Below are 19,363 nucleotides of genomic sequence, written 5' to 3' on the forward strand. Positions count from 1 at the left end.
GAAAGGAATCATAGGAATTGATGATGATGGCTTTGCCTCGCGACTCAGCCTGTCCCGTTGTTGGTTTCTTATATTCTGCAAATGGTTATTGTAAAGAAATAAGAAGCAGAAAATATGGAAGTTGGTACTCCTGTTGTCCACTTCATGGGACTAGAACAAAAGCTGTCCATCCCAAGAGGAGTTATTACTGCTCTCTTGACTTGGATATCTTTCAAGAAAAAGAAAGAGAAGGCATCCTCTACTCCTTCCCTGTTTCCAACTATTCAGCTCGTTGTAGATTTGTTATTTATGCCAAAGAAATTCCTATCGAAATTCATTCTCCACCAGTCGGCTTGAAGAGTGAAGAATATCTCAAGATCAACCCACTTGGAAAAGTACCAGCTTTATGGCTCGCGGACAACAATATAACACTTGTGGAAAGTGAAGTTATCAACGAATATCTCATTGACAAATATATGCACGTTTCACCTTCCTTTATACCCAAAACAGCAGAGAAGAGAGCACTTGCTCGCCTTGCTAGTAGACTATACGACCTGTACATAGGTCCCTATCAATATGGTCTTTATCGTGATGTGTCAACCATGGAAGAACGAAAAAGTTGTTTCGAATCCGGTCGTAGAGGATTGGAAATACTGGAAAGAGTCATTCAGGCAACTCCTTTTGTTGCTGGAGAACGCATATCGTTGGGAGATGTTGCTTTGTTTCCGAGTCTTCTATTTTGGGTATATTTGGCACCACGATATTATAATTGGTATCCATTGGAAGATTTACCCAAGTTGAGTGGTTGGTTCCATTTTATGAAGACAGAATCAGCTGCAGCGGAAAGAGTCTACAAAGAGGTTATGGAAGGCTTAGAAACGTGGGAAAAGAATGGTCGTTTTGAAAGAATGGGGTTGAAACAAAGAATGACTTGATCTTTTATTTTTCAATAATCTTTTGACCATTTGAACTATTGTAATTCTCTCTTTGCAAGCTCTCTATAGTATTCTAAGCATTCGGGATTTTGAATGGCACCTTTGTTGGGGACATCTAAACCTTCAATTACCCGTTTCACAGCAATTTCAACCTAAACAAAAATTTCCATGTTCATCTCGTCCAATATTTATTATGTATCTTCACTTACTTTTTTATTATTAACGGTGTACGGAATCTCAGGAACACTCAACACTTTTGCAGGGACATGACGAGGCGATAATTTCTCTCTCAAAGCTTGACGAATCCTTTGAATCAAGTCTTCCGAAAGAATTGTGTTCTCCTTCAGTTTAACAAACATGATAATCCTTTCATCTCCGTGCCAATGCTATCCAAACACAAGAAATGGGTCAAGAATATCCCTGTCTTATTTCCCTATTTACCTGTCCAACAACCACACAATCTTCCAATTCAGCAAAGGAAGAAACCACATGATATATTTCGGCACTGCCAATCCGAACACCTCCAGGGTTCATAGTGGCATCTGAGCGCCCCTTAATATTCAGTGAATATCGTTCCGTCATAGTAGCAAAGTCTCCATGTCTCCAAATGCCAGGATACTTATCAAAATAGGTCTCTGTATACTTTTTAAACTCGTTGTCATTCCAAAGATAGAGTGGCATGGAAGGAACCGGGGTACAGCATACCAACTCTCCTTCCTGTCCTATGACACTTTGTCCCTGATCATTGAATATCTATATACAGTCTCCCATGTGAGAACTCACATAACTTCATTTTGCCTCTCTACTTACTCGAATATCCATCCCTAAACCTCTACATTGTAACTCGGGTGCAAATATTCTCTTTAAAATGCAACCATTTCCAAAACAACCATTGATTTCAGTTCCACCACTTATAGATAAATAACGTGCTCTAGGAGAGATCTGATTGTAAACATAAGCAAAGTTCAAAGGTGATGAGGGTGAACCAGTAACAAGAATAGCATCTAAATAATAAAATGGAATACATTCACTTGGCCAATAAGTGGTCCGTTGATATTCCAACCACAACAATTCATCCTGTTCCAATAAATCCTCCAACTCCCTCGGAAAACTACCCACTTGAAAAGTATGTGGACTACAAGATTCCAAGAAATGTCTCCATTTGGCCTTTTGATGACTTGTGAGTTGGGTATTGGATTGTATCATCGAATCCATCTTTTTCAATCTTCTTTTCATAGTATCTCTAAATGGGTTTACTCCCGCTTCTTCAACAGCTTGTAAAAATCTTGCTGATGTTCCAAAATAAGTCACCTGTTCTTCATCTAATATACGGAAGAGTAAATATGGCTCTTGTGGAGGTAACGGACTTCCATCATAAATAACCAAACAGATATTGGATGCCAAAGCAGCCAACTGCCAATTCCACATCATCCATCCACAAGTTGTAAAATAAAGAAGTCTCTGTTTGGGTTTGAAATCACAGTGTAGTTGATGTTCCTTCATTTGATTGAGCAACACTCCCGTTCCTTGTACCAAACACTTGGGAAGTCCCGTAGTTCCTATATCGACAAATCAAAAATAAAAAGTACTAGCATGTTTCCCAAGCTTACCAGAAGAAAACATAATATAACAAGGGTGATCGAAGCTTACTTGTTCAAAATGGATAACTTTTTCACTATCTGATGATTCTAATTTACCAAACTCGTCAAATGAATGACAAGGAATTCCCCAATTTGCACTCTTCCATGATGCTTCATTCTCTCTATGAATATAAGGAATGATTATAAGCAACTTCAATGTTTTCAATTCTTTCACAATTTCCTTGAGTTTCTCAATCGAGTTGAAAACCTTTCCTTTGAAAAAGTAACCATCAGATGCTACAAGTACTTTGGGTTTTATTTGACCGAAGCGTTCCACCACAGCTTGTACTCCAAAATCCGGACTACAGGAAGCCCAAGTAGCTCCCATTGCGATGGTTCCCAAGGCAGCTACTGCTGTTTCTAGCATATTTGGAACATAACCAACAATCATATCTCCTTTGGTTATGCCATTGGATAAAAGTCCTTTCCAAAAGTAGAATACTTTATCATATAGTTGTGAGAAAGTCCATTCTACTCTTGGATAGTTGGGATCTTCTGAACGAAATATCAGGGCAGTTTCTGAACCACGGAATCGAAGTAAGTTTTCAGCAAGGTTGCATTTTGCGCCCACAAACCAACGAACTCTTGGCATAGCACTGTTTTCCCTTGGTAGCCTAATGTGCTCCATTCTCTTTGAAGCTTTCACGTCCATAAAGTCCCAAACCGCTGACCAAAAGTCGTCCAAGTGCTCGATAGACCATTGGTGAAGTTCTTCATAGATAGCTTCCCATTTTTCATACTGTTCTTGTTTCCATCCTCCTCTCTCCTCCGTTCCTTGAAAAGTATCGGAAATAGTCTTTCCTAGTCTCAAGCCATATTTCCTGTCGATCCATTGGACAAAACGATACAACTGGGACTCCTTTATACGTGACTCACTTGGAGTCCAGAAAGGTACTAAACCACTCAATAAGCCTTGGACATCTTTTACACTGGTTTTCTCATTTCTTTCCATATGCTCTTCTTGGAAGAATGTTTTCTTGAGAGAAGAAGATTAAGAAAATAAGAATGGGATATTCGATGATTTCTCCAACGACGAAGATCATTTCTCTCCTTTTGAACAAATAAATGGCAAAACCCAGAAAGATGACACAACCATATCTAACGTTGTTATTTATATTGAGTGGATATTTTGGACTTTTCTAACTCTACTAGTTGTGGAAATATCAACTTTTGCCATCGAAACCGTGGAGAAAAGTTACCTATCATATGATGGTTAAGAACACCACCATTTCATTCATCGATATTCTCTTACCTGATGTATCCGTATCCTGGTGTTGTTGTTGAAAGAGCTTTGCCAGTTTTCGTTTCGTACGCATTCTTTTATTTCCAAAAAAGGTGTTGACTTGTTCCACGGTAATACCAGCTTCATGAGCCAATTCTCTTTTCACCTTTTCGGATGGATAAGGATGATGCATATTCGCATGGAACCAATCATTCAATACTTTTCTCGCATATTTGGTCATCACAGCTGATGAAGATGGCTTCTTATTTCCGTGACCTACTTTGAGTGGTGAATGACTAGATACGGAATGGACATCTTCCACTTTCAACGAGTAACAATCTTGAATGTTGTTCAACTCATTTGCATTTCCTACTCGTGCTTTATAGAATACCCATTCCCATAAACCATGCAAAACATCAAAAAAGTATTTTTGACTAGGACTCGTATCTAAATAGACCCTTTGTCCTATTTCTAGCCACAGTTGTTGTTTCCAACAATACAACTGTTCTTGTATCACCGCATGGTTCGTATTCCATCCAATTTGCTTCCACGCTTCTAACAAAGCTTTTAAAAAGGAATAGACAAACGACTCATGTTGTTGTATATCTTTTAAAAAGTTCTAAAAAGAGAATATGGTTACCATAGTTTCATTGGAGAATACAATTACCTCATGAAAATCTGTGGGTTGTAACTTGTTGCCATACAAATAAAAATATTTTGGAAAAGTCATTTATACAAACACAAGACCTTCACCTTGCCTATCTCCAAAACACGCTTTTCCTTGTCATTTTTTACTTATCATCTGTCATCTTCATGAGGGTGCGAAACGAAGATCATTCGATTCGAGTTTTTTCCATAAATGAAATAAACAGAGGGGAATATTGCTTGTAGTTTTCAATACTTTTTCAAACCATCCAATATGCTGCTGTATACTGTTCATAGAAACCTGCAACCATCCATGAGAACCAATAGAAATGTTCACTTGGATCGCTTCCAATTGCTGCTCCTCCTTCATTCTCCATAAATATAATTCTATTAAAAAAGGTGGATGTACAACCACTTCAAAACGAAAGTCACTCGATTCCATACCACCTTCCTTGAAGCAACATGTCACCAGCCTAGTATAAGAAGAATCCTTATTCATAGGCTTCTGACTCGATGTATATAATCTCCCATCTGCGTAACAATCACAAAATAAACTTTGAAACAACTGATTGAATACCAATTGTTGTCTCAAAATACCCAAAATAGTGATCAGTTTGTCTATTCGAAGGAATGGAACACAATCAACTTGGACACATCTCCTTCTCAATGAAAAGCGAACAGGCAGCGAATAGCTTAGAATCATCCTTCTTCCATCAACATATTCTAAACTATTCTCTATGATGCCACTATCTCGATGAACTCTTGTCCAAGTTTCCGAACTAGAATGGAGATTCTCTCCACAACACCACATTGGGTATCCACAATCCTCCAAAAGAGCTTCTTCTAATAGAATACAAGGCATATGAGAATGGGAAATGTCAAACCACTCCTTTCCATAAGAATATCGAGAATGGCGATGAGTCCATTCTTCTTCATAACAAAGATACAAAAGTCGAGCAGTCGTTAATGTCATCTTGATAGGAAGTTGGAGAGAAATGAGAAAAGACAACTCTGCTGATATACCCACTCCAACCCATTTCTGTAAATCAACTGGAAACTTATCTTCCTGTTCCAACTCCATTTCATTCGGAACTTGCATAGGAAAGAATACTTCCTTTTCTTCCAATTCCTCTCGTATAGAAATGACTCCAGACATACAACTAGGACATTCTTTACAAATATCCATCCAATCCTCTTCGCGACAGTAACCTTGTAAAATAAGTTGTCTGTGACAACAACAACTATAAAAGAGGTCCATAACACCTTCTAAATCTGGTAATATCCATCCATGTCCATCTTGTATGGGAAGTGATTTGGAATGTTCATAACCACAAACATTTCTAAATAACAATCGAAGATGATGTAACAATTTGACAATATCCAACTTGTTCATATGTTGGTCTATTCTGTCCAACTTCCAAACTGTTCTTAGCTTTTCTTCAAACAGAGAAAAACGCTCCGATATTAACCAGGACTCAATAGTCTCACAAAGTTTATCATCTGTAAACTCTTCACCATCTTGACTAAAGAACCGAAAGGAGACACTTTCTATACCCTTTTCTGGATTTATAGAAATATCAATCAACAGGCTTGTAGTACTTATAGTTACTACGTCTACAGAAGACTCACTTTCTGTTGCTTCCGTTCTAGTAACGAAAAAGTCACACTCTGAACAAAAAGAACAAAGTTCAAAACGTGCTAAAAGCCTCTCGTGCTTACTGCTGCTTATTTCATGGACTCTATAAACTATACTGTTCTCCTGTAGTTGTCTAGTCAAGGAATGCAACTGTTTCTTACTTGCACGTAAACTATGCCGGACTCTAGAAAGTCTTTCCAACTTGGTCATATCATTGGAAGAATCCGACTTGTACTTGAGCAAACGATCAAGTGTTCTTGATATTCTTCTCAACCCTTGCGTAATGTCTTGAGCAGTACGTAAATGATTCAAAGGATGAAGTATTTGCTGTAGTTCCAAACTACTCTTATTATATATTCGGTTCTCCATCATTTCACGAACTTTTGTTATCGCTTCTCTTAAAGTCTCTCCTTGGTCCTCGGTGTTGTGCTTTGTACAAGGTGCGACTGTAGAGTCCATTTCATCGATTTTCGATTACCAACAATACGTGGATATTCCCCGGTACGAGAAGAGAAGAATATACATATTTATGTGGTCTTTTGTTACTCTTATAAAACGCAACTTTAACAGTATATTTATACATACGCCATTTCCTTTGTACTAAACTTACTTCACAATATCCATTCCTTAATATTTATCTATTGGCCTTTGCCTCTATTTCTTTTTCCACTTGCGCAAGTCTTTCTTTCAATCGTTCCAACTCCTGAAGTGACTCTTCAGTCTTGGCATTGGCTCTAAGGCACTTCAACTGTGACTCCAACTCTATTTGCTTTCAACCCTAAGTTGAGACTATCATATCCCATCTACTTGTTTGGAAAACTTACTGTCAATTGTAGTTCAACCAGAGCATCGGGTATCACTTGTTCTTCTTCCGTGACTCGAGAAGAGGACAACTGAGTTTGTGAAGCATTTTCAGCAATATTTTCCTTTCCTTTCGCTTCCCGAGCAGAGCGCTTGTACTGAATGACACCTGCAACTACTCCAAACAACAACGATAAGATGCCATATTTCCATGCTGCCTTTCTCAAAGCCAAAGGATCTTGACCATCTGCCAACCCCGCCGCATCAAAAGTATTCACCCGGGTATTTGCTTTTTCGTTGCTAGCAATGGATTGTCCTTTATTTTCTTGTTTCGAAACGTTACTAGTACAGTTTCGAATGACTAGTCGTTGCCATCCTCCTCGTCCTCGCATGGATTTCCTCCTCCCATCTCTATTGTTTCTTTCTTCTCCCTTTCACAAAACTTGGAGAATTGGTGGAAACTTCGATTGCCTGTTGGAAATGACGAGTAACCAATTGCGTCACTTATCTAAAGTGTTTCAGACTTTTACAGAGAAACAAGTAAGTCTTGATCACCTTCTCATCCCAATTGTTTTCATGGTCGCATAGTTTTCTTCCAGTGTTTCCAAGTTTCAGCTACCCGATCTACCCTACGATTACGGTGAGTTGGAACCATATATTAGTGCAGAAATCATGCGACTTCACCATCAAAAACACCACCAAACTTATGTGAACAATCTTAACGCTGCGTTGGAAAAGATCCATAAAGCAGAAGAAGCCGGTAACGTAGGAGATATGATTGCACTACAAAAGATGCTCAAATTCAATGGAGGTGGTAAGCTCGCCGTTGATTTCTCGTTTTTCTTATTGCTTACCATATACACACACCTATAGGTCATGTCAACCACTCCATTCTGTGGCATAATTTGGCACCAGTGAATAAAGGTGGAGGTACTCGTCCAGACGGTGCATTCTTAAAAGCGGTAGAAAAGGAGTTTGGCTCCTTGGACGCTCTTATTTCTAGTCTTTCTACTACTGCCATCGGAGTCGAAGGATCTGGTTGGGGGTTAGTTGAGAACATTTTTTGCTTTATCTCATTGGGCTGAAGATGAAAACTTTATTGTTGCATAGTTGGTTGGGATTAGATCCAAACTCGAAGAAACTGAAATTGGAACAATGTCAGAACCAGGATCCACTGTCAACTAAGAACTTGATACCGCTATTGGGAGTGGATGTATGGGAACATTCGTACTATCTTCAATATAAGAATGATAGAGCGACCTATGTAAAGAATGTATGGAATGTTGTCAATTGGAAAGATGTTGCAAGTAGATATGAAAAAGCAATAGCCTAAAATTGGTTTGACTTGTTCTTTTGAACAAATATCGTCCGTATAAAATGTTGAAAGAGTGCTCTTTTTTGTGTGATCATGCCTGCCAAAATTATTTAATTACCGAAATGCCAACACAGAATAGCAATGTTTAGTCAAAGAGGCTTAAGACTAGAAAGGAAATACAAATACGCTTTATTCGCGGGAACACAAAGAGTTTATATTATTCCCACCTCGCTAATGTGTTATAAATCAGTTTGAAAGTTAACGCTAATACATGACGAAACTATGACTACTCAAACAGACACTAAATAATTTCTAGTCATGATTCTTATGAAGTGCTGCGTTTGCCAATATCAACTACATAAAATAACTTAAAAGTTAAAAAAACAACGAAAATGAAGCAGGCTGTCGTCTGCCGAGAAAATGAAAGCACAATGTGTAGGCAAAATAAATACATAGCTGAAACGAGGACTTAAAATTTATCATCAATTTGACAAATTTTTTAAACGCATTATACCTGAATTATTAGAAAGTTTCCGTTATAGAAAAAATTAATCGATTCAAATCTTAAATTTTTTGTGTTCTATTCAAGAAACCAAAAAATTCAAAATGTACAACTCATCTCCAAATTATTAATTTTATTTATTTGGAATTTATTGTTTTCGAATATTAATTTTCTTTAAATAACTATTATTGGTTCAAGTGATGTTGTATGAGTAATTAATGATAAGAATTTTTGTTAAAAAGCGAATATTTACATGCAATATTCAATTTGTTTGGAATAAATAAATTGGCTTGGTTGAGGTTCGTCGTGACTTTGACTGACCAGGGTGGCTTTAAAAATCGTCGAATAACTTTTAAATTAATGGTTGCATATTCTACAACAAAAAAGTCTCGATAAATATTCTATGCATCGTAAGCATGTGTCACTTTATAATAGTTTAACTTTATTTAAGTAAATCCCAAAATTTCCAATATGTACGCGATCTGATCTACTATTGTGAAACCCGTCCAATATTCTGTAAGCAAACCAATGAGTAGGAAAGACATAGCCAATCTTCCATTGAGAGTTTCTGCAAAAGGCGTGAATCCAAATTTGCGATTGGCTTCTCTTTCTTGCTGCAGTCTTTCTTCTCGCCATACCTCTGCAAGTTCATCCAATTTCCTTGCTTGCTCTCTTAGTTCCTCGGGTGTGAACGAAAAGTCAATAGGTTGGTTTTGTTCTAAGTTGGTTTCCAAGTGCTCTGCTGCTTCACCGTTCCTTTCGTTTTCTGTTTCTCTGACCTGCTTAGGTGGTTGCACAAAATCAGATCCAGTTTCCATACTGAATCTAGGCATCGGTTTATGAACCCGGTCCGAACGAACACTCGATCTTGGACACATCACTTTCTTTCTTGAAAAGAGAGAGCAGTTTTGCAGTCTACAATTATTTTGTTTATACAAAGGTTGTAACGAAACTATGTAACCCATCACCAAGATTGTCGTGGCTACCATGCTTTCCCCAATGTAGCAATGAATTTATTGTAAAATGGAAGGTAGTTTTAGCGAAAAGGACTGCATTTCTGCAAAAATGCGAGTCCGAAAGCTATACGCGTGGTTGTATACAAGGCAAAGGTGTTGTATTGCCAACCTTATCTTTTTCGATGACGTCAACAGATATGGGTCACTTGATACCTTCGTCGCTAGTAGAATATTACTATCGTGTTGTATATAAGAATCCGATGAGATAACTTTCAAGCATACTCCAAGCAAGGGACGAGTGACCAACTCCGTCAAAGTCCTCTGTAGCGTCCTTTCCTGCTCCACAAGTTATATTCTGGTGAACCAAAAGGTGTTTTGTCTTACCAGAGACTTTCAATATAGCATCTTCACCACCTGGATGATCATCCAGAAATGGAGTGACAGCGTAGACCTTACCTTTTACTACAATCCACGCGTCGCTGCGTGAACAGTGTTTTCTTACCTAGAGATTACGTTGGGTCTTGTTCATTGTTGATTCTTCAGTCGGAAGAGGAGCATGATACCTCTTCAAGAGAATAATAAGGCAGACTCATGCGATGGAAAGGATATAGGATTACACACAACGTCCCTGTTTTTTACACCCAAGTGAAAACGAAAATTGGTCATGATTTTATCTCATTGCGTCAACAGAAATTGGCTCGAGGGAAAGAAATAGAATATATAATAACTTACACATGTTACGATATTCCCTTGTTTCTTTATCGTAGCAAGGTTATATATCAACTTTACTTTCAAACCATGTAGCCTGAATAAACTCTTGTTGATGATTATATTCTCTGGAAACTAAAAAGTACTGAGATGGAGTTGCCAACCATCCTGTTTGTAAACAAAAGCGATCATCTTCTCCATAGAAACAACGAACATGGGCATTCGCAGGCAAATACCAATCAAATAATATTCTATCAACTGTCCAAGGCACTGCGCAGTCGGTATCTTGTTGCATTTCCATCCCCAAGTCCTTTGACCAAGTTATCTTGTTTCCCTTTTGAAACTGTAAAAGGTCAGAAGGATCCAACCTTTGATCATCATCGAATGCCTCAATATTTCCTCCACAACCGATCAAAGATTGTCCACCATTGTATTCCGAGTTCCATTCTTCCTTCACCAGATGAATTCTTTTCGTTTCAAAAGATACAGTGACACCTAAACGAGTCCATCTCTCACTCTCGGTGGAATGAGAGAATGCCATATGGGTCAATATATCCAAACGACTACCATCTCCTTGTAAACTTGTAGGTCCATAAGAGAAACTGCCACCAGGAAAAGGTACAAAAGCAACACTTTTGTAGGGAATCTGATATTCGGAAATATCCACGGCAACGGAGTCTTCTTCACACCCAACTTTGGGCAATATGAGAGTCTCTTTGATGCGCAATAGATCACCATCCAACACTGCTGAAGTCATGTGTTCCAATCCATTGACGATCACGCCCCAGTCGATAAAAGCATCGGGTACCCACTTTTCTGGGACATGGACAACTTTTCCACTATCTATTTCGTAAGTCGCACTGTAACCTATCCATTCACCTTGAATCTTTGGAGTTTCCGTCGATAACAATTGCTGCTTATCTTTCAAAGGAAAGGTGGACACGTTGTGAGCATCGGGAACTATCAAGCAAGTGGGTGGAAGGGAAGGAAATGCGAAACGTAGAGTCGAACTTTTGTGACCTAATCTCATTCTCTGCTTTGCATTGGTGGAACTGGCGTTGATTTTGATATCGCAGCGTTGAAAACAGCAAATGGTCATAGGAACAAAGCCTATGCATCTCGTAGTTGGAGATGTCATCCAATCTCTCCTTTTGCCAACGTTTGATTCTGTGTGTGCTCATGCGGTAAGTGGTGTTCAGAATTTCTTCTATTGTATGGACCAACTAGTAAAAAGGTTATATATCATTAGACACGCAGACCCAGAATATGACGGTGATACACTTACAGAACATGGACAGTTGGAAGCACAAGCACTGGCGAAACGACTTGCCGATGATCCGCAGTTTGCTTTGACCAAAATCTATTCGTCGCCCATGGGAAGAGCAAAAGCAACGGTTTGTTGTGTTGGGTTGTTTTATTTCTGGTTGTAAGTTGTTTTCAAGGCTGAATATACATCAAAGCTGTTGCAGATACCCATAGAAATAGAGGTAAGACGGTTCACAAGAGTGAATACTTGATCGCCATACTTTGATAGGATTGGACCAAGGAACTTACTCACTGGAGAAGAATTTCGGGACATAATAGCGGTAGACCTGGTGAAGGAGGTTTTGCTATGTGGGACATGGCTGGAGAAGTTGTCCGTGGTTTTGTACCGAGAGTCAACGATGAAAGTCAGTGGGAGTTGGTTCCCGATATGATGTCCGTAAAGAAAGAATACGAAGAGTTGATACAACAGTCAGATCGATTTTTGGCCCAGTTAGGGTTTGAGAGAAACGGAGGTCGATATCGTATTTCGAAAAAGCAAGATAGACAACAACAAGTGGCAGTATTCTGTCACGGCGGATTGGGATTAACTTGGTTATCTCATCTTTTGTATTTACCTTTATCATTGTTCTGGTGTGGTTTCTGGTAAGTATCGCGTTTTGTGTGTATATATATATATATACGTATTTATATGTGTGTAGGTTAGCGCCCAGTAGTGTGACCACAGTGTTATTTGAAGAACGTACCAAAGACTATGCAGTGCCACGTTGTATAGGGTAAAGTGTACAAGTTATCCATATGCAATGCTTACAAACAACTCGCTCTCCTTATAAATAGTTTAGGAGATATCTCCCATTTATATGCAAGTGGGTTACGAATTCCCAATTCATCCTATGAAAAGGCTAATTCGTTCTATCCTTTTCCAAGACCTTCAGGAATAAAGTCCAATTTTTTCTAACCATTTCTCAAACAACCCAAAAAATACAAAATTCTCGTTTTCCATTGTGAAAAACCAAAATTGCATCGACACCTAAAAAGATCCTTATCCATGAGTATTGGCATCTTGTTGACGACCACCACCACAAGGCGTCGGCTCATCTACTACCCATTCACGAGCAGCATCTCCCAACCGATCAGACCATTCTTTCGCAAACAAGGTAACAGAATCAGCAGCACGTTCAATATCATCACATATCTCTTTGACAGCTTGTCTGCCATTGGCTACTGTTTTCCGGAAACGTTCCACTGAAAGGTTCTCCAACGCCGATATCATCCCACTGGGTTCTTTCCAACGACAACTCCACTCTTGTCGTAACACTGTCCAATTGGGATTTTCATGGTGAACACGATATGTACACGTCTCATCTACCCTATTCAAACAATAAGTTGAACGACTAGAAAAAGGCAAACCTACTCCACCCAATTGCGCAAACTAAGAGAACTCAAACGCAGAACCATGGTTTTCTCTTGGGGATCGATAACAGAATCTTCTACAGCATATGCTGGTTCAGAACCAATAAGCCAGTGTAACCAGGAAGGAACTGGGTTGGTGCCTTGAAACAGCCTTCTGGAAAGGAGACGACCTCTGTTGTCCACCGTTCGCCTCATTGTTTCCACTCGCTGCACTTGAGGACACCAACGATTGGGATACTTTCGAAGGGATGCTTCGGTTACTACTTCCCATGGATGTTCATAGATATATTCTTCAACTTCCTTTTTGACCATCGCCAAATAGAGGAGAATCTGTGTCAATCCAACGGAAGATGAATACCGGCCGATGAGTCAAAATTTCTTTTCTATCTACACCAAACAAGAGGGTGCGAGAAGAATCCATTCCCTAATTCATTGAGGCGCAAAAAAAATGAAAAGTTGGCGCAAAAAGATTCAACACTTGTTGTCGTAACTCATTTGTTTCCCGTCTTTTTATGACAATAACAAACAAAAAATATATTCAAAAATACTTGGTTCTCTTTCTCGTGTCGCCATGGATTATTATTTACACAACATATGCGGTCCAATCTTTCAAATATGCAAAAGAAACAAGAAAAGAACAACTCATGCAGAAATGGTTTGCCAAGTATTATCACAATAACATGACAACTCCCAACCAGCTGGCAGATGAAGGAGAAGGAGGAAAATACAAGATATTGGATATCACACAGATGGAGTTTTATGGTCAGAAAAATGGCAAGTATAAACCAGACCAGATTATTTTACAACGATATTTTCGCATTCCTCCCATTTCCAACCATATACAACAAGAGACCGTCGAATGGCGAAAAACAAGTCAAACGAGACAATATTATTACCGAACACAAGGTACCTTTGTCGAGTTGGGAGCACTCGATGGACTCTTGTATAGTAATACCTTGGCATTTGAAAAATTTCTCAACTGGACAGGAGTACTGATAGAACCTGTACCGTCTAACTACAGAAAACTTCGATTGAACCGTCCCAAGGTCAAAACCATTCACAGCGCAGTATGTGACCATATCGGCAAAGTAGAATTCGTCGGTAACGGTGCAACTGCCGGGTCTACCCAAACTATGTCTCACAAACATCGCAAAAAATTTCAAAACAAATGGGATACACTTCATCAACATCAATACATAGTACCCTGTGAGCCACTTGGCAATATCCTTCAACGACTGGGTATAGAATATATAGACTTTCTTTCCATCGATGTCGAAGGAGCTGAATGGACAGTGCTTAAAAGCATTTCCTTTTCCAAAATTAGCATCGCGGTGATTCTCGTTGAGCTCGATGGAACCAATCCAACCAAGGATGAACAATGCAGGCAACTCTTACGACAATATGACTATCAATACGATTTTCGAATAGCTGCAAATGAATATTGGTATCATCCCAAATCTCTGCGGCATAGTGTGCTCCAAGGCGTTCATTCCAATGAAGCTTTTTTCAATAGTTTTCTGACATAAAAATACATCTATACGATTTTTGTGCAGGGATAGCAACAGTTCTATCGATATTCATCTAAAAATGGAGGCCAATTCTATCACAAACAGTTCTCTCTCCCTAATAAACATAACTATGCATAAGATTTCAACCCCATCCTAATGCTGTGATAGTACCCCCAAATATGGCAAATGACAACTATGATACTCCTTCCATATGGGAGCCATTTATAAAACCGTTCTCCATATCCTCCGAATAGGAATCTGACTTCCGTGGAGGACTCGACGAATGTCTCCAAAAGTGCTCATGAGAGTTTGACTTCCTCTTGTGTGACTGAGATCGCTTCTTCGCCAGATTAGAAGCAATTTCTTTATCCTCTTCTACTAACACGTCTAACAAGTCAATAATTTGTTCGATATCGGGACGTTCTTCAGCATGAAATGCCAAACACTGTGCAACCACTGCAGTATACTCCTTTCCGGCACGAAGCGTTAACAACTCAAAATCAGGTTTCAACCCAGATTCTGCAACTCCAATGAAAAGTTCATATCTATTTTTACCCTTAAAAGGTACTTCTCTTGTTCCCAATTCCCAAAAAATGACTCCTAAACTATAAATATCTGAGGCTGGTGTTGACTTTTCATTGCGAAGGACTTCTGGAGCGGTATACTGCAAAGTACCCACGACATTGGTATCTATACGCATGGCACCCATTAAAATACTCAAACCAAAGTCCGAAATTTTCACATTCCAACCAGAGTCTACCAATAAATTGCCGCTCTTCAAGTCTCGATGTACTATGGGTGGCACTCTACTATGAAGATAAGCCAGACCATGAGCTGCTCCTATGGCAAATTTCATTCGAAGACCGGTACTAATGCGAATGCGGTTGTTATGTATCACTCGTCTCAAATCTCCCTTGTCACAATATTCAGTAACCAGAGATAGAGCTCCATCTTGGCGATAAACTACTCCCATAAAAAGTACAATGTTGGGATGTCTTAGCATCAAACTGATCTTCACTTCTTTCTCAAATATACTCAAAGAATCTTCGTCCATTTGCACACGGTCCAAAGTCTTTACTGCAACTAGTGTTCCATGCCATAATGCAAGCTGTACAACACCAAACGAACCTGCTCCAATTTGGTTTCCGAACTCCACTTCATGTTCCGAGATTTTCCAATTTTCCTCCATACCCCTTGCTTCCATCTGTTCTTTGAGTTCCAATGCTGAACGATGTGCTTGTCTTCGAACTACAAAACGTGGTTAGATACGTGTCATTCACTCTAATAATTACATACTATCCTTCACCGTTGCTATCCTTATCATTGTTGCCAAGCGCAAAGTTGCCATGACGACAGTAAATACTTGTGCCAATTGTACTTTCCACTGGTGTTCTATTTTCAACGTATACAAAGAATCAACGCTATAAAGACCCTGGAACACTTTCAACTCAATCAAACGTCAAGTGTAAACACTACTTACAAGCTCTACAAAGGTAGGAACTGTCAACAGAACCACTGTAATGAAATCAGCAACGTTGAATTTATCTTCAAAATAGCTGAAAAAGCCCCAAGCCCACATCCGAACTGCAGTTTCCACCAAAAAGAAAAACCACATGGCAACGTTGAGTCCCAACTGAATCCAAGTTTCGATGAAATAAACCAAACGAGAAGTGAACGAGTGAGACCTAATTTGGTTAAGACGCCATTTGTGCCATCCCACTATTACTTACCAAGCGAGTTTGTACATTGTAATATATTTTACCAAAAATACCAACAAATTGAACCCAATAAGAGCGGCGTCAAAATAATAAATATAAGGAGAATCCACCTTTTCTTTGACTTTTTCCCTGAACAGTTCAACAGACCTGAAAACCCCAGTTGAGTTATTATCACTGTCTTTTTTAGGTCAACTCACGAAGGTATTTCTCCTTCGGTTACCGAAGGGTGTTCTACAGCAAGGAGTTCGTCTCTCTTTCTTGACTTATTTCCTTGTTTTCGGTGCCAAAGCCTTCTTTCAAGCAATTTTCTGAAAACGAACTGGTGAGCAACAAGAGAGTCGTCCTCCCCTGCGTCCATCCATGGCTCTCCGTCCATACCCCATTCCACGTCTATGTGGTCTGACGAAAGGTTGGAGGACGAACTCTCTGCCACTGTGAGTGGTGGTGTATGTTCAAAAGAAGACTCATCTCCTTCCCCAAAACAACCAGCGCCGTCAATTGCGCTTATAATTTCGTTTCGTTTGAAAGTTTTCGAAGGAACTTGGTTGTTATTCATTTAACAAGCTGCTTTCAACGCCATTTTCAACTCTCCCACAAACCACTTGAATCCGATTTCCCCTTCATTCTTTTTGTCCATTCAAAGGCGGAGAAACAATCTTCTGCGCAGAAATACAATCTCTAAGAAGAAGAATAGGAGGAATCTATGATAACATTAGTAAGTGTTCTGGTGAAGTTTGTGCATAATAGAAAGAATAGAAGAGAAATTATCGTCCTTTGAATCGAGATTGTCGATACTCTTTGAGAGCAATCATAAACCAAATATCTATCTACTGTATGAACAACATGTGTGTCCATAACTCAATAATTATCATTGGTTGTGGGATGTCCATTTGTCACACACACTCACTCACTCATAAGTGATCACTCATTGTTGGTGGTGGTTGGCCTTTGTTGTCATGCAAAGCTCGAAGTTTATCACTTCCTCACTTGCTAAACCAACGTTAGCAGCTGTCATTGAAGAAGAAGACTCACTTATTCCAAGGTCTCCTTTTTCTGACTCTGTCTCAAGAACTAGCTCTAACAAGGTAGAATGGAGATGACTTTGAAAACGAGCGATGCACTACTTACATGGATAGGATGAGTCCATTATTTTTGCAACAAGTCAAGAGAATAGAAAGAGTTGGTTGGAAGAAACGTCTCAAAGGGTATGAAGGTCGAGTTGTGCTGTTCGTTCCCAACTGAATGTTTCTTCCTAGCATAAGGAAATTAACATTCACTTATTGCTGAATATAGTGCGACAGTTGTCCCAGTTACAACATAGTGTACAAGCAAGTAGAGGTATGGAAAGTTGTGATACTTTGAAAGTGGTACGACAAAGAGTATCGTTATGTTACAGGAAAACGAATGCGGCGTGATATATTGCAACGTTATCTTGGGTTGATAACCTTGTGGAATATGCAAGAGAAACAACTGATAGGGGTTATACAGGTATGTTATGAAATACAAAGGTATGGGACACAAGTTGTTGAATGGGATAGTTGTTTCGAAAAGTCTTTTTATGGAACAGCATTGTATTGGAGGGATGGGTCGTGTATGCGCTATTTATGGTTTTGAAAAGTTACTTGCATACAACACCATTTGCTAAACCAACGCTTGGGTCGGTAAGCATTATGTCGTTGTGAGATATTGTATATGTATGAAGTTCGATAGGTCATCATTACTATTTTCTGTTGGTCGATAATGCATTGGATGTTGAGTCATCGTACGAATTGGCTGTGTCCTTGGGAAAGTATTATTGTAGAATTAGGGAGAAAGCATTGTTTTCACCCAATGTCAAGTAAGGAATGAACTTTTTCCGTTTTCTGGTGTATATATGGTTTCTTTTCATGCGATATGGGCCCATAACCAATTGTGTTTGAAATAAATGATGAAATTGTGCTTTTGACTGGAAGATTACTCACAGATAGTAATATATCAAGAAAGAAAGACACTTGTCCATGGGAAGATTGTCTTTGGTCAATGCATGATCCAATATAGTCTATCCATATCTCGCAAACACATTTTGTATTCTTGTGATATGATACTATTCCATGTAGAGATTACAATTATTGGGCTATTCTCATAACAGTGCTGTCCTCCATGATATCCACATAGGATAGGACTCTATGCCATTCTATAAAATGTTTCATTTTCCCCCTTTTGGCCTCGAAGCGTGGTCGTCGTCGAAATCGATTGTTATTGATCCTTGTGAAAAGTGATCATGGAAGGTGAGTATTGTGTAGAGTATAGAAACTTCAACTCAACTGGCTTAGGGAGAGGAGGTGGTTTTCCATCTGGATTTAGTCGTGGACGAGGAGGCAGAGGAAGAGGTAGAGGCAGAGGTAGAGGACGTAGAGGTGGAGAGGAGGAAAAGGAGTGGGTTCCAGTAACAAAACTAGGAAGACTAGTGAAAGAAGGAAAGATCAAAAGTTTGGAAGAAATATTCCTCTTCTCCATACCCATCAAAGAATACCAAATAGTTGATCTATTTTGTGGTTCCATGTTAAAGGACGAAGTACTCAAGATTAAGCCAGTTCAAAAGCAAACGAGAGCAGGTCAACGAACTCGTTTTAAGGCGTTTGTCGTGGTTGGAGACTTTAATGGTCACGTAGGTTTGGGTGTGAAGACAGCAAAGGAAGTAGCCACGGCTATCAGAGGTGCTATCATAGCAGCCAAATTATCGATAGTTCCCATTCGAAGAGGCTATTGGGGAAACAGAATAGGCAATCCCCATACAGTACCCTCTAAAGTTACAGGAAGCTGTGGTTCTGTCAGAGTTCGATTGGTACCTGCTCCAAGAGGAACAGGAATCGTTGCAGCAAAAGTATCCAAAAAGTTGTTGCAAATGGCAGGGTTGGAAGATGTGTTTACTCAATCTTGTGGACACACTCGAACACTTGGAAACTTTGCTATGGCCACGTTTGAAGCTATCACTAAAACATATGCTGTGCTTACTCCCGAGTTATGGAAAGAAACGAGGTACCAAAGGACACCATTTGAAGAGCACGCAGACTTTCTGTCCAAATCTCTTCATACAATGGCATAATAAATGTTTTGCCCTGGATATTTGGAATGAGGTTATA

The 19,363-nt window shown here is 39.3% G+C and overlaps 14 protein-coding genes across 16 annotated transcripts; 6 read left to right on the forward strand and 8 right to left on the reverse strand.

The window, feature by feature from the left end:
- Positions 1–1,071, forward strand: Gasu_06050 (glutathione S-transferase). Its single transcript, XM_005708655.1, has one exon. The coding sequence runs from the start codon at positions 21–23 to the stop codon at positions 912–914; it is 894 nt and encodes a 297-aa protein (XP_005708712.1). The 5' UTR covers positions 1–20; the 3' UTR covers positions 915–1,071.
- Positions 903–3,530, reverse strand: Gasu_06060 (acetoacetyl-CoA synthetase). The gene is made up of 5 exons (XM_005708656.1): positions 2,525–3,530; positions 1,725–2,473; positions 1,356–1,667; positions 1,124–1,300; positions 903–1,066 (listed from the first exon to the last, which is right to left on the reverse strand). Exons 1-5 carry the CDS (start codon positions 3,504–3,506, stop codon positions 950–952), a joined length of 2,337 nt encoding a protein of 778 aa, XP_005708713.1. The 5' UTR covers positions 3,507–3,530; the 3' UTR covers positions 903–949.
- Positions 3,531–3,545: 15 nt separating this feature from the next.
- On the reverse strand, positions 3,546–4,520 carry Gasu_06070 (homeobox protein). The gene is made up of 3 exons (XM_005708657.1): positions 4,444–4,520; positions 3,807–4,395; positions 3,546–3,753 (listed from the first exon to the last, which is right to left on the reverse strand). Exons 1-3 carry the CDS (start codon positions 4,504–4,506, stop codon positions 3,662–3,664), a joined length of 744 nt encoding a protein of 247 aa, XP_005708714.1. The 5' UTR covers positions 4,507–4,520; the 3' UTR covers positions 3,546–3,661.
- A 31-nt stretch (positions 4,521–4,551) lies between these two features.
- Gasu_06080 (uncharacterized protein) lies at positions 4,552–6,430 on the reverse strand. Its single transcript, XM_005708658.1, has one exon. It carries the CDS (start codon positions 6,427–6,429, stop codon positions 4,588–4,590), a length of 1,842 nt encoding a protein of 613 aa, XP_005708715.1. The 5' UTR covers position 6,430; the 3' UTR covers positions 4,552–4,587.
- An 85-nt stretch (positions 6,431–6,515) lies between these two features.
- Gasu_06090 (uncharacterized protein) lies at positions 6,516–7,270 on the reverse strand. The gene is made up of 2 exons (XM_005708659.1): positions 6,882–7,270; positions 6,516–6,826 (listed from the first exon to the last, which is right to left on the reverse strand). Exons 1-2 carry the CDS (start codon positions 7,248–7,250, stop codon positions 6,692–6,694), a joined length of 504 nt encoding a protein of 167 aa, XP_005708716.1. The 5' UTR covers positions 7,251–7,270; the 3' UTR covers positions 6,516–6,691.
- Positions 7,271–7,280: 10 nt separating this feature from the next.
- Gasu_06100 (superoxide dismutase, Fe-Mn family) lies at positions 7,281–8,291 on the forward strand. Its single transcript, XM_005708660.1, has 4 exons — positions 7,281–7,398; positions 7,447–7,672; positions 7,732–7,903; positions 7,969–8,291. The coding sequence occupies exons 1-4, from the start codon at positions 7,339–7,341 to the stop codon at positions 8,189–8,191; spliced, it is 681 nt and encodes a 226-aa protein (XP_005708717.1). The 5' UTR covers positions 7,281–7,338; the 3' UTR covers positions 8,192–8,291.
- Positions 8,292–9,085: 794 nt separating this feature from the next.
- Gasu_06110 (high light inducible protein) lies at positions 9,086–10,340 on the reverse strand. 2 transcript variants are annotated; one of them, XM_005708661.1, is made up of 1 exon: positions 9,086–10,340. In XM_005708661.1, the coding sequence occupies exon 1, from the start codon at positions 9,662–9,664 to the stop codon at positions 9,122–9,124; it is 543 nt and encodes a 180-aa protein (XP_005708718.1). In that variant the 5' UTR covers positions 9,665–10,340; the 3' UTR covers positions 9,086–9,121. Both variants share the same exon structure in this region, with proteins under 2 accessions (XP_005708718.1, XP_005708719.1).
- Positions 10,341–10,345: 5 nt separating this feature from the next.
- Positions 10,346–11,400, reverse strand: Gasu_06120 (uncharacterized protein). Its single transcript, XM_005708663.1, has one exon. The coding sequence runs from the start codon at positions 11,367–11,369 to the stop codon at positions 10,404–10,406; it is 966 nt and encodes a 321-aa protein (XP_005708720.1). The 5' UTR covers positions 11,370–11,400; the 3' UTR covers positions 10,346–10,403.
- Positions 11,401–11,430: 30 nt separating this feature from the next.
- Gasu_06130 (phosphoglycerate mutase) lies at positions 11,431–12,611 on the forward strand. Its single transcript, XM_005708664.1, has 6 exons — positions 11,431–11,523; positions 11,574–11,733; positions 11,782–11,826; positions 11,874–12,247; positions 12,304–12,378; positions 12,440–12,611. The coding sequence occupies exons 1-6, from the start codon at positions 11,471–11,473 to the stop codon at positions 12,558–12,560; spliced, it is 828 nt and encodes a 275-aa protein (XP_005708721.1). The 5' UTR covers positions 11,431–11,470; the 3' UTR covers positions 12,561–12,611.
- Gasu_06140 (slowmo homolog 2) lies at positions 12,426–13,430 on the reverse strand. Of its 2 annotated transcripts, none has more exons than XM_005708666.1 (2): positions 13,017–13,430; positions 12,426–12,972 (listed from the first exon to the last, which is right to left on the reverse strand). In XM_005708666.1, exons 1-2 carry the CDS (start codon positions 13,325–13,327, stop codon positions 12,645–12,647), a joined length of 639 nt encoding a protein of 212 aa, XP_005708723.1. In that variant the 5' UTR covers positions 13,328–13,430; the 3' UTR covers positions 12,426–12,644. The 2 variants fall into 2 exon arrangements, with proteins under 2 accessions (XP_005708723.1, XP_005708722.1); XM_005708665.1 differs by having other exon boundaries at positions 12,616–12,972.
- A 10-nt stretch (positions 13,431–13,440) lies between these two features.
- On the forward strand, positions 13,441–14,661 carry Gasu_06150 (uncharacterized protein). The gene has a single exon (XM_005708667.1). The coding sequence runs from the start codon at positions 13,528–13,530 to the stop codon at positions 14,539–14,541; it is 1,014 nt and encodes a 337-aa protein (XP_005708724.1). The 5' UTR covers positions 13,441–13,527; the 3' UTR covers positions 14,542–14,661.
- A 14-nt stretch (positions 14,662–14,675) lies between these two features.
- Positions 14,676–16,860, reverse strand: Gasu_06160 (serine/threonine protein kinase). Its single transcript, XM_005708668.1, has 5 exons — positions 16,439–16,860; positions 16,254–16,388; positions 16,004–16,208; positions 15,820–15,955; positions 14,676–15,771 (listed from the first exon to the last, which is right to left on the reverse strand). The coding sequence occupies exons 1-5, from the start codon at positions 16,795–16,797 to the stop codon at positions 14,717–14,719; spliced, it is 1,890 nt and encodes a 629-aa protein (XP_005708725.1). The 5' UTR covers positions 16,798–16,860; the 3' UTR covers positions 14,676–14,716.
- Positions 16,861–17,090: 230 nt separating this feature from the next.
- Positions 17,091–18,242, forward strand: Gasu_06170 (uncharacterized protein). The gene is made up of 6 exons (XM_005708669.1): positions 17,091–17,326; positions 17,378–17,446; positions 17,498–17,579; positions 17,638–17,729; positions 17,780–17,902; positions 17,952–18,242. Exons 1-6 carry the CDS (start codon positions 17,198–17,200, stop codon positions 18,087–18,089), a joined length of 633 nt encoding a protein of 210 aa, XP_005708726.1. The 5' UTR covers positions 17,091–17,197; the 3' UTR covers positions 18,090–18,242.
- Positions 18,243–18,430: 188 nt separating this feature from the next.
- Positions 18,431–19,361, forward strand: Gasu_06180 (40S ribosomal protein S2). The gene is made up of 2 exons (XM_005708670.1): positions 18,431–18,508; positions 18,554–19,361. Exons 1-2 carry the CDS (start codon positions 18,502–18,504, stop codon positions 19,324–19,326), a joined length of 780 nt encoding a protein of 259 aa, XP_005708727.1. The 5' UTR covers positions 18,431–18,501; the 3' UTR covers positions 19,327–19,361.
- The last annotated feature ends 2 nt before the right edge of the window (positions 19,362–19,363 follow it).

This window comes from Galdieria sulphuraria (genome assembly GCF_000341285.1).
Source record: "Galdieria sulphuraria unplaced genomic scaffold scaf_3, whole genome shotgun sequence".
Taxonomy (NCBI): Eukaryota; Rhodophyta; class Bangiophyceae; order Galdieriales; family Galdieriaceae; genus Galdieria; species Galdieria sulphuraria.

Excerpts from the sequence above, each read along its gene's own strand:
- Gasu_06060 (XM_005708656.1), bottom strand. The coding sequence starts at position 3,506 with ATGGAAAGAAATGAGAAAACCAGTGTAAAAGATGTCCAAGGCTTATTG. Across the intron at positions 2,474-2,524 it reads TTATATTATGTTTTCTTCTG|GAACTACGGGACTTCCCAAG; the intron begins GTAAGCTTGGGA and ends TTGTCGATATAG. Across the intron at positions 1,301-1,355 it reads ATTGTGTGGTTGTTGGACAG|CATTGGCACGGAGATGAAAG; the intron begins GTAAATAGGGAA and ends GTGTTTGGATAG.
- Gasu_06080 (XM_005708658.1), bottom strand. The coding sequence starts at position 6,429 with ATGATGGAGAACCGAATATATAATAAGAGTAGTTTGGAACTACAGCAA.
- Gasu_06160 (XM_005708668.1), bottom strand. The coding sequence starts at position 16,797 with ATGAATAACAACCAAGTTCCTTCGAAAACTTTCAAACGAAACGAAATT. Across the intron at positions 16,209-16,253 it reads ACAATGTACAAACTCGCTTG|GTCTCACTCGTTCACTTCTC; the intron begins GTAAGTAATAGT and ends TAACCAAATTAG. Across the intron at positions 15,772-15,819 it reads GATAGCAACGGTGAAGGATA|TTCGAAGACAAGCACATCGT; the intron begins GTATGTAATTAT and ends CACGTTTTGTAG.
- Gasu_06120 (XM_005708663.1), bottom strand. The coding sequence starts at position 11,369 with ATGAGATTAGGTCACAAAAGTTCGACTCTACGTTTCGCATTTCCTTCC.
- Gasu_06150 (XM_005708667.1), top strand. The coding sequence starts at position 13,528 with ATGACAATAACAAACAAAAAATATATTCAAAAATACTTGGTTCTCTTT.
- Gasu_06110 (XM_005708661.1), bottom strand. The coding sequence starts at position 9,664 with ATGGTAGCCACGACAATCTTGGTGATGGGTTACATAGTTTCGTTACAA.
- Gasu_06140 (XM_005708666.1), bottom strand. The coding sequence starts at position 13,327 with ATGGTCAAAAAGGAAGTTGAAGAATATATCTATGAACATCCATGGGAA. Across the intron at positions 12,973-13,016 it reads AGTTTGCGCAATTGGGTGGA|GGTAGATGAGACGTGTACAT; the intron begins GTAGGTTTGCCT and ends TTGTTTGAATAG.
- Gasu_06130 (XM_005708664.1), top strand. The coding sequence starts at position 11,471 with ATGTCATCCAATCTCTCCTTTTGCCAACGTTTGATTCTGTGTGTGCTC. Across the intron at positions 12,248-12,303 it reads TTGTTCTGGTGTGGTTTCTG|GTTAGCGCCCAGTAGTGTGA; the intron begins GTAAGTATCGCG and ends ATATGTGTGTAG. Across the intron at positions 12,379-12,439 it reads GCAGTGCCACGTTGTATAGG|TTTAGGAGATATCTCCCATT; the intron begins GTAAAGTGTACA and ends CCTTATAAATAG.
- Gasu_06050 (XM_005708655.1), top strand. The coding sequence starts at position 21 with ATGATGATGGCTTTGCCTCGCGACTCAGCCTGTCCCGTTGTTGGTTTC.
- Gasu_06170 (XM_005708669.1), top strand. The coding sequence starts at position 17,198 with ATGCAAAGCTCGAAGTTTATCACTTCCTCACTTGCTAAACCAACGTTA. Across the intron at positions 17,327-17,377 it reads CAAGAACTAGCTCTAACAAG|GATGAGTCCATTATTTTTGC; the intron begins GTAGAATGGAGA and ends TTACATGGATAG. Across the intron at positions 17,730-17,779 it reads AACTGATAGGGGTTATACAG|TTGTTTCGAAAAGTCTTTTT; the intron begins GTATGTTATGAA and ends TGAATGGGATAG.
- Gasu_06090 (XM_005708659.1), bottom strand. The coding sequence starts at position 7,250 with ATGCGAGGACGAGGAGGATGGCAACGACTAGTCATTCGAAACTGTACT. Across the intron at positions 6,827-6,881 it reads TGGTTGAACTACAATTGACA|CAAATAGAGTTGGAGTCACA; the intron begins GTAAGTTTTCCA and ends TAGGGTTGAAAG.
- Gasu_06070 (XM_005708657.1), bottom strand. The coding sequence starts at position 4,506 with ATGACTTTTCCAAAATATTTTTATTTGTATGGCAACAAGTTACAACCC. Across the intron at positions 4,396-4,443 it reads AACCCACAGATTTTCATGAG|AACTTTTTAAAAGATATACA; the intron begins GTAATTGTATTC and ends TTCTCTTTTTAG. Across the intron at positions 3,754-3,806 it reads CCAGGATACGGATACATCAG|GTAACTTTTCTCCACGGTTT; the intron begins GTAAGAGAATAT and ends ATCATATGATAG.
- Gasu_06100 (XM_005708660.1), top strand. The coding sequence starts at position 7,339 with ATGACGAGTAACCAATTGCGTCACTTATCTAAAGTGTTTCAGACTTTT. Across the intron at positions 7,399-7,446 it reads AGACTTTTACAGAGAAACAA|TTTTCTTCCAGTGTTTCCAA; the intron begins GTAAGTCTTGAT and ends ATGGTCGCATAG. Across the intron at positions 7,673-7,731 it reads GCTCAAATTCAATGGAGGTG|GTCATGTCAACCACTCCATT; the intron begins GTAAGCTCGCCG and ends ACACACCTATAG.